Raw genomic sequence first — 15,246 nt, 5'->3', positions numbered from 1 at the left:
TTATGTGATGGTAAAATTCCATTAAAACTGAAAAGAAAATTCTATAGGACAACTATAAGATTAGTTTTGTTGTATACCTCAGAATGTTGGATAGTCAAATACCAACATGAGCAAAAGATGAGCGTAGCGAAAATGAGGATACTAAGATGAATGTGCGACCATATAAGAAAAGATAAAATTAAAAATAAGATTATTCATAATAAAGTAGAAATAGTGCCAATCGAGGAGAATATGAGAGAAACTAAACTAAGATAGTTTGATCATGTGAGAAGAAAATCAAGAGACTTTCTTGTGAGAAGAGTTGATGAAATAAAACAATTAGTCAAAAAAATATAGAAGCAGACTCAAAAAAACTTTGAGAGAGACATTAAAGTTTGATATGAAGTGTATGACCTTAAATGAAGATATGATAAAAGACAAAAATACATAAAGTTTAAAATTCATGCAATCGACCCACATAGTGAGATAAAAACTGAATATGTAATTTGTTTTATTAGTTGAACCAAAAGTTATCAACCTAGTATCATTTCTACAAACACACTTCTCTTGATATCACTACAATACAAAATTTAGTACAAGTCCAAGAGTCCTCCCTTCCAATATCAAGTTAGGATTCAGAGAACTTGGGCATATGAGCCTTGCATAAGGCCACAAAATAACTCTAATGCAGTGAACATCGTGTTAAAAACTTCTCTGATACAGGAGAAAAGAAGATTCATCTGAGGTAGTGTGCTTCATCAAACCTCCTCAATCAGAGCCTTGACCCCAGCTTCCATTTTCTTCTCCATTCTCGGAGTCTTATTTCTGTTGCCAGTGAATTCCATAGCAGAAGCCTTCTCTGCCTTGACAATGGCTGCCAATGAAGTCCAAGCATCTCCAGGCTGCTCATGGACCCAACACATGATAAAATAAATCTTCCTCTCTGCAAGCTTCAGCTTACTCTTTATTTCTACTCTCTTTGACTTCTGTGATTTCTTGGACTTTAGCTCCCGCTCTGAAGCTTGAATCAGGCAACGAAGGTCACAAAGCAAACAGATCAAAGCAGAACCACTAAGCAAGAGTAGGGTAACAACATCATCTACAAGGCCCAATCCAAATTGCAGGCCACCCATGTGTCTGAAGGCTGGGGAACAGGTTTGCTGCAAGCAATGGGACAGGGCTTCAGACACAGTCTCAGGCTGCCCACCTTGACCCAAAACGGAAGACATACTTAGCACAACCATTGCTGATCCTGTGGGATCTGACTGCCAGTCCCCATTGTAGAGGCGAAGCGCGAAACAATAGCTATATATGATGTCTAGTAAGTGAAGAGCTAATAATGGAGATGGCTCATTTGTGCTGAGCTTGCTGACTGGGAGTAATGGAGATTCAGGGCCTGGAGGAATGTCATTCAGTTGGTCAGTTTCTGGATCATCTAAGACTGAGGCGTTGGTTTCTTGCTTGGCAAGTGGTTGAACAAGTGGTGTCCCTTCCCGACTTAGACATATAGTTCTAGCAGAAGGCCTGAACCACCATGGTTCCCATGGTTCAATCAACTTGCTCAGCTCTCCAGAAGCCACAGCTCTTTGAAAACGTTTCTTTTCTTCTGCAGATAAATCATCAAAACTGATTTGCCATCCTGTGGAGAGGGAAAGATATGGAATTAAGCTCAATCCACACAAAAGAGATGTCATAGGTACCCATCATATAGTACATAAATAAGGGTCTAGCCACTGAAATTGCAAAAATGAAAACATGGAGCTGGAACATTACCAGACAGAACCTTGTGAATAGTTTCCTCTGACAAAGTTGAATCTGACAAGATTTAAAAGAAAATAATTCCATTAAGGACTTTTCATGCAATTGTGACAACATGAAGACAGTTAAATGTGACAATTGCAATACCTAGAAGAAACAATATGTTTGACGGGTAAAGACCAATAGAAAGAATTCCAAGCTGAATAGGAGAAACCTTCCATATGAAAATTCATTTAAACCATTAGGCTTATGGCATTGATTTAAAAATGCTAATTAATTTGCCATGCTATCAGCCATAGACAAGAAGTCATTTTTGTTATATGCGCTTGAATAAGAAAGTGTCTATGCGTCATACCTTCTGAAATCCTTGATTTTAAGATATGGAGATGCAGATCCAAAAGTTAAAGCCACACATTTAAATAGGGTTAATTACCCCCCCCAAAAAACCACCATTTACCATATTTTCAGATATGTGCTGAACTTTTACTTTTTTGAAAACTAAGACCAAAGTTTCAATTTGTTTCAAATTTGTACCGTCGTCTGTCTTCCATTAACATTATTTGTCAAAAAGCTAACAATCTTGAATACCATGTATATTCACCTTGCTGAAAGTATCAAATTCTTGGTTGGCATCACCCAAATGTCAAATATGGTTCATCGTGTTTAGAATGTAGGAGATTTTGAAGTAATATGGCATTCAGGCCATCTTATTCAACCAATTCATCTTTTTTAAAACCATGTCATGACATGTCAAAAATCAACAGTTTCATTTAATGATAGATTGATGACAGTAAAAGTCTAGACTTAGTACTAAAAAAATTAAAAGTTTGGTACATAATTGAAAATAAAGTAAAAGGTGAGTCTCTTTTTAGTAATTAACCTCATTTAAATATAATGTATATTTTAAAATATATAGAGATTTACGTCATCAGTCTGCAGAAGGACCTTCAAATTTTTCTTTATTAATGAAACTGGGTTTATTTTTCTACAAATATCATAAATAACCAAAAGATTTAATGTACAATTCAGGAATGGAAGTTTTATAGATATTCAAAAGCGGACCTTTATACCATCCAGTGAGCATAATATAAAGGATAAATAGAAGATCCACAAAACATCGGAACCTCTCAGCCAACTGACCACAATGATGACATGATATTCCATTTAACAACAGTTCAAAATAAATTCCAACCAAAGAAAATGCCACACATATAGATTCAATGTTCCACCCAAAGCAAACGCTATGCATGCAAATGCTCTCAATATATAACAAAGCTATGTACTTTGTACCCTATAGCTAACCAAAGAAAAAATAGTGACCCCAAAAGTTCATTAGATAATAGATCTGCTCAGTGTTATTAAAGGCGCAAGGCGCACAAGAGTATTGGAGCCAAAGGCACAAGGTGAGGCATGCGCCTGATAGAACTAGGCGAGCGCTAACTAAGAAAAATAAATATATATATATATGTGTGTGTGTCCTAGTTGAAAAATAAGATATAAAACAAGTCTTAACTCTTAATAATATATTCACAAGCATGTTATTAAGAAAATTAAATGTTTCAACATATACTAACCAAGAAAAATATTAAAACAAGTTATATACCTGTAAATTTCAACAAAACAAATCCCATCATATTTCAGCAACTAGCATATAAGCATCACAAAAGTTAAAAAAATCTATAAGAAAAGTCTTTAAGTCAACTTCACTTAAATTTTAAACAATTTATAGGTCTGAAATCCTAATTAAGATTAACTAATTATGAATTTTAAATAATCTAAAAATCATCCTCATCATCAAGATCAAACATTTCCATCTTTTCATCATTAGAAGCATCAGTCTCTTTGGTTTGAGAATCTCTTTTGATTGATTGTTTATTTAGTATTTAATTATAATTGAAATTATAATATGAAAAGTAAATACCAATTCCAATTAGTACTTAATTATAATTGGAATTAGAATCCAAAAAGTTTCATTTTCCTATTAGGATTGGTTTCTATTAAAAATCACAGCAATAAACAAAATACCAATTCTAATAAGTAAATACCAATTCCAATTAATATTTAGTTATAATTAGAATTAAAATTTGAAAAATTTCCTTTTCCTATTAGGATTGGATTCTATTAAAAATCATAACAATAAATAAAATACCAATTCCAATAAATAAATATCAATTCCAATTAGTATTTAGTTATAATTGAATTGGAATCCAAAAAGTTTGCTTTTCCTATTAGGATTGGATTTTATTAAAAATCACAACAATAAACAAAATACCAATACCAATTCTAATTAGTGTTTAGTTATAATTGGAATTGGAATCTGAAAAGTTTTCTTTTTCTATTAGGATTCCCTTTAAAATTACAGCAATAGACACTTAAAAAGTTAAAACAGTAAAAATATTTTTAAAAAAACAGCCAAGTGCACCTTGCTTGCCTGCGCACGCCTGGGACCATTCCAGGCGCAACAGGCGCGCCTTGCGCCTAGGCACGCCTTTAATAACACTGGATCTACCACTTCAAACATAAATGTGAGCAAATACTAACACCTTTGTACTCTGGTACTAAAACCAATTTAATCTCATAAAGATGCTAAATACAGTCATCAAAACAAGTCCAAATTTGAGTAGTAGAAAATTTTCTTCCCTAAAACCTAAGCTGGGAACTTTTCCAATTTAGTTCTTGAAACCAAGAGTTGAGCCTTATGGAACCCACACTAAATGCCAAGAACACATCTGTTAAGAGTTAACATACCAGTGAGGTTCTTATCAGCTTTTATCTTTCTCTATGTAAGATTTTCAGATCAGACTTATACAGTTTTAAGTTATGAACTTGTATTGATCAGTTTCATCACTAAGTGACTGCTTATCTGCCTTGCAAAGGCTACTGACAATATAATAGCATCTTTCATTCCTAACACTAATTTTGCAGAAGCTTCATCAAGATCTGAAACCCACTCAACAATAACAGCTAGGTGGCCTTTAAAGCCACTATAAGCAAACCAAGAGACTACCATAACTTTCACTATTCACCAACAGATTGAAGAGAAGTAAATTTGTCGGAGAGCGTATTGACATACCATCTTCATCCATATCATCCATCTCCTCTTCCGAATGGAACCTTTTGAGTATATCTAACATCTTTTGTTTAGTCTCATCATCTGGTCGCAATTGCTGCAACTCATCCACCACATTTTCTCTCATGAAGGATTCAGTGCAGCGCAGACTGTGAGACTGGGAAAAATGCCAAGTAGGTCAACTTCCATATTTTCCCCAAATTACAAATATGTAACATTCAATATTCGTAGATGACAAAATCAAACAACACATGCAATCACCATTAAATTAAGGTCATTAAGAGACGAAATTCTCAAGAAACTCACCTTGTAACAGTGAAGGGAACAATACCGGGTATTACATCGAGGGCAAGTATACTGTGAGAATTGCTTTTGGCATCTGCATAAAATAAATTAAATTACCTAACCAACCCTCAAATACTAAACCCTAGTGGCTCCGACATCTGAAGCACTGACAACGAGCGGGAAAGTATCAATCAATTAGCGTAATCCGAATGCTGTTTCTATCTTACAAATTAGCTAAAATTGATTAAACCCATCAAAGATAAAAAGAAATGAAGTTCCATAGGCATACACTCGGCAGATGATGCGAGAAGGCGGAGTCGACTGGAACGAAGAAGACGGTGCGTCGGAGGTAGCGATTGAATCCGCCATTCTCCAAAACTACAACTTGCAAGGAACGATTGAAAGAGCCAAGAGACAAGCAGCCTAGACTTGAGAGAAAGGGTATCGAATTCTCCAGCAAAGATCGAGAGTTGGCAGTGAAGGAAAGCCCGTGAAACTTCCCGAGAAAGGCCTGGAAATACCCGGAAAGAACGACGGCGCATATGGGCCGGGCTGCCTTTGTCCTAATTGGGCTGATTTTGGTCATTTGGTTTGCGCCACCTTTCAATTTTAAAATTTATATAATTGATTTTTAAATATTTTGAAATTAATTATATCATTTTTTTAAATTAGTCACAATACTCTTTAAATTTCGATCGTTTGAAAAGGTATTTTGGTTAATTTTGAAAAATTAGACGAATTTTAAGATTAAAAGATTTAAAGGAAAATACTAAAATTTAAGAAGTCTACAGTTAATTTTTCTTTAAATATTATTTTTAATTATTGAGTTTCTATTTCAAAGGAAATTATTGATTTATCATGCAATGGTTATGTCTTAATTATACACGATAAAGTTTATAGAAATAAAAAAAAATCAATCTCAAAAGTTGAGAATTAGAGACTAATTTCCTAAAATAATTTATCTACAAAATATTCCTAGTCATACAATTATTGATCGAGCATTAATAATCTATATAAACTAAGACATGTCACGTCCTTTTATTTGGAGAAAATGAGTCGCTTGTCCACTAGTATAGCGACACTTAAGTTAGCCATGTTGTTGCTTGTTAAAAAATTAAATTCCTTTTATTTGGAGAAAATGAGTCGTTTGTCCACTAGTATAGCGACACTTAAGTTAGCCATGTTGCTACTTGTTAAAAAATTAAATTCAATAAATATGACTCAAATTAAAAACACCTAAATGGATATTTGCTTGTTTTCTAATACGTGTTTTTAATTACAATTATATATCCAATTCTTAAACTTTAAAACATCGTAAATGTCTTGTGTATAGATCATCATGTTTTGGCAATGCATATTATGGTTTAATTGATACATGTAATAAACTCGGGTTTGATGCATCTCGCATGGAGGAATATGAATGTTTAACATGAAATCTATTACTCTCGTTTGAAATGAATATATCCTATGCCATATTCTATGATGTTACTCTAGAATTTGAAGGAGTTAATATTAACTACACTAGACATTTAAAATTAAATCTAAGGGTTTGATATTTATTTCATGTGCCAATGAATTTTATCGATATATAAATTGATAGAAAGATCAAATTGTATGGTACGTAATTGATAACGGAAAGGTTTACAACCAAATTCATAATAATTTGAGTAATCATGATACATTGTTAAGTGTCACTCATGATTTATAAAAATTTAGAGAATTATTTCCTTAAAGAAAAGATTAGAAGAGTTTTAATTCAAATAAAAAGAAAGTGAGTATATTTTTCAATTGTGAGTTTAGTGTGGATATAAGAGGTCACACATGTAAGGGGTAAAAGGGAAATTTTAAAACTATAGAAGGGGTTGATTGAAATTATAAAACTACAATTATTTGATAATTAAGGACCGAGTCCTCTATATATAGAGTGCTATAGTTGGAGTTGTTAGCACTATAACTATACTTTTATTATTTTTCCTAATGTGGCATAGAGATTCAAGAGAATTGTGAGCTTAAAAAGGGCTAAATTAAACTCGCCCAAAAATAAAATTTAAATTTACTAAAAATAAATGAATCGAAAGAATACAAAACACAATATTAATAATGGTTTGGCCCCACTGTATACATCCACTACCTTAACTCATCGTTAAAGATTTTTCAACCAACTTACTATATAATTTTTAATAGGATTATTTAGAACTTCTTTTACATAGCTTTTCAAAAGATCAACTAAAACCTTTATAGGTGTTTTTTTAGGACTCAAGCACTAACCACAAATAGCTTACAAGAAGCAAATTTTGAAAGACTATGAGAATCTTATAATGCAACACTCAATCAATAAAAAGGCTTATCACAAAGGAACAATTAGAGATTGAAAGATATGAATGAAATACAAGCACACTCTCTCTATTTTTTTTACAATGAATGAAAGATGTATATATTTGAAAGCTTTCAGACTTGAAAATGATGTTTAGATTGAGAATTTAATTCAAAATTCATTCCAGTTGCATGAGAGAGCCATCGGATCGCATTTAATGAATTGTATTTGTTTGAAAAGTTAACTCTACATGCATTACATATTTTGTTACGACTATATTTTCAAATTTTTGCATAAAAATAGTCAAGTACATTTTGACATTACTTGAGTAATTTTAACAAATACTCAATTATACTTGAATGATAGTCAATTACGCCCATGCATTACTCACCTATAAGTAGGGAGGCAAATGAGCTGAGCCAAACTCAAGCTCAAGTTTGAGTCGAGCCTAGAAGCTTGGCTCGAGCTTGAGCTCGATTAGCATAACCTGAGCTCGAGCTCAGCTCAGGCTTGGCTCGTTAATTTGATTGACGAGTCGAGCTCAATCTCGAGCTCATGCTGAAATATATCAAAGTTTTATATAAAAAAAAATCTAACAAATTGATCTACAATAAAAATAAATATCAATATGATAATCAACAAATATACTTAAATGAATCCAACCTGACAATCAACAAATATAACATCGATATAATAATTAAATAATAATAATTTCATTAATTATAATAAGCATAATATCATTTATCGTACAAAAAGATAATCAAATTACTTATTTAGTTATTTTAAAAATACAAACATAATCAAAATTACAGTACAACAAATAGATTTTCAATTCAACTTCAAATTAGCTACTCCAAATATTAACTTGCAATTTGAAATTGTAATATTAATAAGTAATCATAATTATATATCAAATCACATATATCAACCTACAAAATACCAACATATCAAAAGCTTCCAAGAATCACTTATCTTGTTTTGTTTCATGTGGCAGAAGAATTTCGGTGATGTTATCCTATATTTAAAAACATAAAAATTAATAATTTTTATTAATATCAATTAACAAGGTACTCACAAGCTTATAAGCGAGTTAGCTCGCGAACCTTTATTCGAGATAGCTCACGAGCCTATAATTGATCTAGCTCATGAGCCTCTATTCGAGCCAACTTGTGAGCTAATGAGTCGAATTTTACTAAGCTCAAACTCAACTCGTTTATAAATCGTGCTTCAAAGTTAAGCTCAAGCTTGTCTTGTTTACCTTAACGAACGAACTCGAACGAATTTTTATCGAGTCGAACATTGAGCCGAGCCCGAATGGCTCGACTCATTTGCACCCCTAACTATAAGATTTTCTTAGTTGATTAATATTTCAAATACAGAGACCCATCCCTTGTCCAATATAAATCTTACTCGACTAAGTTCCGTTGTTACTTGATTATGTAATAGCATTACTTGAATACAGGATATCTAATAACCGATTAATAATTTGGTTTTCAATTGAGTACTCAAGCACATTTGATTACATAATGGTACTACTCAAGTGTAGAATACATCTTATTCGATTAACATTTTAATTTTATATTTGATATTTGATTAAACATTCTTGATACTCGATTATAATATTTCATTATTCGAGTATAAGATATCTCTTAGTTGATTAATATAACAATTACAAAGACTCACTCTCTATTTAGCATATTTTACTCGATTAAGACACAAATTTACTCGACTAAGGTAAGAGTTACTCAATTAAGCCTAACTCCTTAGTCAATTAATATCCAAGTATAGAGACTTGACATTTTTTCACTTGATTAATTACTTGAGTATGAAATTTGAATACTCGACTAAAATGATGAGATACTCGATTACTATTTTTTTTAATCAATTAATAACACAAGTCCAGAGACTTGTCAATTTAACCTTAATTCTTACTTGATCGTTGAATGTGATTACATGACTAATATTATATTTAGTCGAATATCATTTAGATTACTCAATTAAAATTTTTCAGTGCAATACTCAAGTACAATAAGCATATACTCGATTAAGCCTTAATCTATTCAGCTATTACTTGAGTACACTGACAAGTTAGTCGAGTATGAATACTTAATACTTAATGAAAAAGTAAGTTGAGTAATGTACAACATTACTCGAGTAATATTAGAGTATTAGACAAGTAATTCTTTACATTAATCAAGTAATTTGCAAAGAAATAGAGAGCCTCAAAGGATTAATCAAGTAATTAACAAGTATTTATTACTCACACAACTTGTAGATAAATTGAGAGCCTAAAAAAATTAGTTGAATAACATGTATTTATTACTTGAGTAACTTGTAGAGAAATAGAGAGCCTAAAAAAATTAGTCAAAAAATTAGTCAAATAATAAGGGTGTGCATTTGGTTATAACCCAACCGAACTGCTCGATTTTAGCTAATCAAACCGAACCAACCCTAAACAAAGAACCGAACCGAACTACTCCACTAACTGAAGTAACCGAAATCGAATTAATCGAACCAAAAACCGAATCGAAACCTACCCAAAAACTGACTACCGTACTGCCGAACATATACGAAGAATGAATGGAGTTGGACACAGAATAAGATTAAATGAACATGATAAAGAGAAATAGAAATAAAAAAAATGGTAGCTCAAGATTGTACCGATGGATGATGAAGAAGCACAAATCTAGAGATGAAACTAACCTCAAGGTTGCAGCGAGGAAGAAGAATAGCAGTTAGCTGCTCAATCCAGAGATGAACGTCGAGCAACAGATCTGGAGTGAGCGTTAGGAACATAGGGTTTTGAGGTGAGGCAGCCTCTCCGACTCTTCGTCTTTGAGGGATAGTGGTGGTGATGGCGACTGTGCATGGCAGTGGGGGGTGGTCAGCAGAAAAGAAGAAGGAGATTTCTGTCCTGTAAGGGCAGGGCATAGACTCAAAAGGGTCGAATAGCTACCACGAGAGGGTTGTGGACTAGGAGAAGACGATCTTCCAGCTCTGCTCATCGATCCTGATCTGGAGTTTCATCACGTCGCCTCAGGCTGGGGCATCGACAAGACTAGTGCGGACCGTTGGATCGTCCTTCTCGAAGGACCAAACGTTGCAGAGGTGGTTGTAGTGGTCCAAGACCCTCTCGTGGTCGTGGTAGGGGATAGAGAACTTGAAAGCTGCGTCACTAGTGAGGCAAGGGATGGAGTCATGGAGAAGGAGAATAAGACAAAAGAAGGCTATCGGGAAGGGAACCTGCCTGAAGCTGCCAGAAGAACTCGTGTGGGGTGCCGCGCTTTGCTAGAACCACGTGGGGTGCCACGCCCGCACGCGTGTGTGTGGGGGGTGGGGGGGTTACGAAATATATGGTTTGGTTCGGATACTTCGGTTATTTCAAGTAAAAAACCAAACCGAACATCGAAAATCGAATTTTTTAAAAAAATTAATCGAACCAAAATTTTGAAAAAAATAATCGAAGTTGTGCTCACCCCTACCTGAAAAGAATTTAAAATGTGCTTAGGACATCACTTGAGTAACACCCATAGATTACTCGAGTAAGACGACATGCGAAACTTAAAATTTGAAATTTATAGTCATTTTATAGCCATTGGATTGCATTCAATGCAATCCGAAACAATATCTAATGCTCTTAACTAGATTGAATCTCTTTCACATTTTTTTTAATATACCTTTGATTTCTTAGAGATACAAGTACTAAGATATTTTATTTGCAGATGGAATATTTTATCCAATCATCTATAGGAAAATGACCCATTATTGCAAAACTATCTCTACAACCTGAGTGTTGAAGGCTAATATGTATCCACATCAGAGGAAGAAAAAAATGATGACAAGAAGAATAAGAGAGTAAGAAAATAGCTTAAAAAATAACAAGAGCCTAACTAATTTTCATCATTCTCATTCACAAAGAAACTTTTTCTTTCTCATTCAATTTTCAACCTCTTTCAGAAAATCTAGAGTGTCCTTTCATGTGCATGAGTTCTTCTATAGGGCCAGACGGATTGACAAAGAGGGTTACTGAATGGGGGAAAAAAGACCAAAATGCCCTCGCCCACTTTGCCAATTTACAAAGTGGGCCACTGCTTTACTTTGCTCTTTGCTTTCTCCCTTCCCATGGCTGCGATGCGATTGCCGGCCGCCAAGTGCTGCCTTTACCTTGTCTCCTCGCCGCACCTCATCGCCTTGCCCACCGTTGTTGCATCCTCTGATGGTTGGTGAGGTGACGAGGTGAGGCGCAATGAGGTGATGGCAGCGAGGCAACAAGGCGAAGGTAGTAGTGCTCGACGGTTGCATCACGGCCATGGGAAGGGAGAAAGGAGAGAGGCGAATGCAGTGGCATCCCTTGCAAATTTGTATTTTGGGCAAAGGCTTTTTGGTCTTTTTGACCCCATTCAGTATTCCCCTCGGTAAGCCACTCAGGCAATGTAGATTAAACCCATGTGCATTGAGCTTATTTTTTAGGACCCCTAGTATTGAGAGTTTACTTCTTTCCATCTGTATTTCATTCTATCTTATTAGGATATTGCTTCAACCTTAAAAATGTATTGTAAGTGGGTTTCTAATGATCTTGCTCCTGGAGTCCCCATGACTAAGGAAACCGAGATGGAGCGTTAAGAAGAATGGATATAGGATGAAACTCAAATAGGCATACTCACTCCATTACACAAAATAATAAAGAGCATAACCATTTTTCCATTCAAGACCAAGTATACATCATTCTTTATATCTCATTAGGCTTTTCAAAAGATGTACATCAAGCCCTCACGACAAAAATGCAGCCATTAGCATGGTGCAATCAACTGACATCCCAAGACCTTTTGGTTCAGGAGAGCTTCGTACACATCTTGTGATATTTTACTCTTGTGTTTAGTTTTGATGATGAAAAATCTCAAATGGTTTTTATTTTCTCTCAATCAAAGCATATGGTTTGGAAACTAAAATCAATTTCAAAGTGCTTTGTTAAAATGATCTATGATCTTTTATATTAGTTGGAGATTAGCATAAACAAGTTTTAAGATCTAAAAAGAATCTCCTTGAAATCGTTGGTCAAAATAATTCTAAGGCAAAAGACCAACTAGAACATGTTTTTGAAAGTATGTTCATTTTAGAAAACTATCTCCTAATATTTTGATATCTAATATCTCTTAGTAATGAAATGGTTTTGATGAATGTCTATATGAAAATCAATTTCTACTATACGGATTATATGAATGAGAAAATGCATTTTTAGTATATAAATCTTAAAGCAAGATATGAAATATTGAGTATGGATGAAAGATTGATTTGTTAAGAATAATTTGTTTCAAATCATACTTTTGATAATCTCAACTTGCTTTAAAGATAATCAAAATGAGTTTTTAAAGAATCGAATAAGGATGTATTGAAAATTCAAGATTTTCTATAGAATAGTTGACTATCAGGATCATTCTGTTGACTATGCTTCAAAATAGTCGACTATTTTTGATGTTCTGTCGACTATTTAAGCATCTGTTGACTATTTTAACATCTGTCGACTATCGAGTAAAAATAGTCGACTATGCCTTCTGATCTGTCGACTATTGGAATGTGTCTGTCGACTATTGAAATTTTGTGTTATAAAATAGTCGACTATTCATTTTGTCTGTCGACTATTTCTTGCTTTAGTTGTAAAATAGTCAACTATATATTTCTTATGTCAACTATTTCTTTTTGCAGAAAGCTCCAACGGCTATATTTCTCTTCAATTTCGTGGGACACTTATATATACATGTCATAGATGATCAAGAGAAGGCTAATGGACGGGAACGAATTGAATTGAGCTTACATTTTACACTCGTTTCTATTTACATTCACTGTGCTTCAATTTTCTCTCTTCAAGGCTGTGATCTTAATTTGTTTATATTCATTTAAGCCTTGTATCATTTTTGAGAGACATTGTAACTAAGAGATTCATCTCTTAGATTCTCTCTAACTATATATTTCTTGTTTTCCTAGCTTGTATAGCTAGAGGGCCCATTTGAGTGGGAGGTTTTGTAATTCCTAGTCTCGGACTAGAGGACCTACTTGGTTTAAGTAGGGGGTTTTAGTGGATGGTTTGAAAAATCCTTAGTGAGGAGCTAAGGTAGTGGATTAGGCTTGGGTTAAGCCGAACCACTATAAATCTTGGTGTTCTTGTGTGCTTGTGTTCTTTAAATCATCTTTATCTTTCCAAGCATTCCTTAATTCCTCACTTGATTCACATTTGTCATTTTATATGCTTCACGTTTTTAAATCATTAAAACTTCAACCTGTATTAAAAAGTTTTTCAAGTTCTATCAATTAAGTTTTTAAAATAACCAATTCACCCCCCCTCTTGGTGTGTGCCATAGCATCTCCCGTTCTAACATCTTGTAACGACCTGGAATTTATCTTAATTTCTTTGTAAAACATGCTCTGAAACCAAGAGACAAAATGGAGACAAAACCAGCTTAAGCAAGCCACATGACACCGTAATTTAGCATAGTAGAAAACACGATGAGTAGTCATATCGATAACACCAGTGCCATTTTTTACACACAAAAGAAAGTCAAAAGGAGAAACCCCGACACCCTAGATAATACAAACTCCTCAAGACTCGAATGGCTGGGATTGCCCTATGCACCAACTACCTGGCCAGCTCAACACCATCTCACTCGCCCTCGATATTGGACTTTTCTTTTCCTGGAATGATGCAACCAAATGTGAGCCACAAGGCCCAACAAGTATAATAGAATAAAAAGGAGGTATAAGTATCAGGAACATTGGAGGGTACTGAACCATAGGAAAAGTATGAAATATTCCCCTAATATGTTTTTCATAAATCATATTTAGAAACATATACTACCATTACTACAACTGCATTCGAAAGGGACAAAGCCCTCCACGAGTCTGACATTCTGCCCACCTGCAATTTATAGAATATAATATATCCTCGTGGATCTCGTCCGCCGCATATAGGGTTGTTCGCGGTTCGGTCTAGCTGGTTTTGAGCCATTTTAATGCGCCAAATCGCAGGCTCGGTTTGCTACCAAATGAAACTGAGCAGTTTGATTTGGTGCGAAAAATCGAACCGAACCGCACTTCAGTTTGCGGTTTAATTCGGTTCAATTTTTGCGGTTTCAGTTTTTTTCGTTTCGGTTCGGTTCAATCCGTTTTTGTCTGATCCGAATCGGTACTAAATTTTTATTTTTGCAGCACGATCGACTCACTGAACAAAGTTAGATCTCGCATCATAAATTAGAAGAATAGAATAAATTGCTATAATTATTCACATATATGAAGGGGGCATAACACTCTGAACATTCATATTTATGGAAAAAGAGTGAAAGTCTTCATCAAATAGAAATGGATTCATCTATCCATAAGTCACCAATTCTAGCTTCAAGGAACATAGTTGTTGCAGTCATGGATTAACAAACCTCACTATTCTAAAGATACTAATTAACTGCACGAGCATAAAACTTTCCTCAACTAATCTGAAAAACCTACCATCAGAAAGAAGTTAAGAGCCAAAACACAACAGTGGGGACTTTGACCTATATAACAACAAGCACCATAGTCCTAAACATCATTTCGTGCTTGACAATAAGCCAAAGGATAATTTGGCATGTCAACGTGTAACGCCCCGCTCCCACTTACGGGTGTTACTCGTGAATAATCGATTAACCATTCACTTGCTAAGGTAATAATGAAGAGACATGTTATGTTTTAATAAGAAACATCCTAGGTGGGAACTAGGTTTCGTCCTCCCTTTGCTTCACTCAAAGATTTGGGAACATATTGAAAGGACCTTGCAAAAATAAACTTGGAACCTTGGTGAAGCGTCACCCTTCTC

The 15,246-nt window shown here is 34.3% G+C and overlaps 1 protein-coding gene across 2 annotated transcripts; it reads right to left on the bottom strand.

The window, feature by feature from the left end:
• Positions 1-461: 461 nt before the first annotated feature.
• Positions 462-5,615, bottom strand: LOC127812463 (uncharacterized). 2 transcript variants are annotated; one of them, XM_052352853.1, is made up of 5 exons: positions 5,382-5,613; positions 5,114-5,186; positions 4,811-4,964; positions 1,753-1,794; positions 462-1,618 (listed from the first exon to the last, which is right to left on the bottom strand). In XM_052352853.1, the coding sequence occupies exons 1-5, from the start codon at positions 5,459-5,461 to the stop codon at positions 738-740; spliced, it is 1,230 nt and encodes a 409-aa protein (XP_052208813.1). In that variant the 5' UTR covers positions 5,462-5,613; the 3' UTR covers positions 462-737. The 2 variants fall into 2 exon arrangements, with proteins under 2 accessions (XP_052208813.1, XP_052208814.1); XM_052352854.1 differs by lacking the exon at positions 1,753-1,794 and having other exon boundaries at positions 5,382-5,615.
• Between the last annotated feature and the right edge of the window lie 9,631 nt (positions 5,616-15,246).

This window comes from Diospyros lotus, chromosome 11 (assembly GCF_014633365.1).
Source record: "Diospyros lotus cultivar Yz01 chromosome 11, ASM1463336v1, whole genome shotgun sequence".
Classification (NCBI taxonomy): Eukaryota; Viridiplantae; Streptophyta; class Magnoliopsida; order Ericales; family Ebenaceae; genus Diospyros; species Diospyros lotus.
The sequence above is the reverse complement of the archived record's forward strand: the minus strand, read 5'-3'. Positions and strand labels throughout refer to the sequence as shown.

Bases quoted from the DNA above. Each gene is read 5' to 3' on its own strand.
- LOC127812463 (XM_052352853.1), bottom strand. From the start codon at position 5,461: ATGGCGGATTCAATCGCTACCTCCGACGCACCGTCTTCTTCGTTCCAG. The intron at 5,187-5,381 runs GTATGCCTATGG...TATTTTATGCAG, and splicing joins TCTCGCATCATCTGCCGAGT to ATGCCAAAAGCAATTCTCAC. The intron at 1,795-4,810 runs GTATGTCAATAC...AAATCTTGTCAG, and splicing joins GGATGATATGGATGAAGATG to ATTCAACTTTGTCAGAGGAA.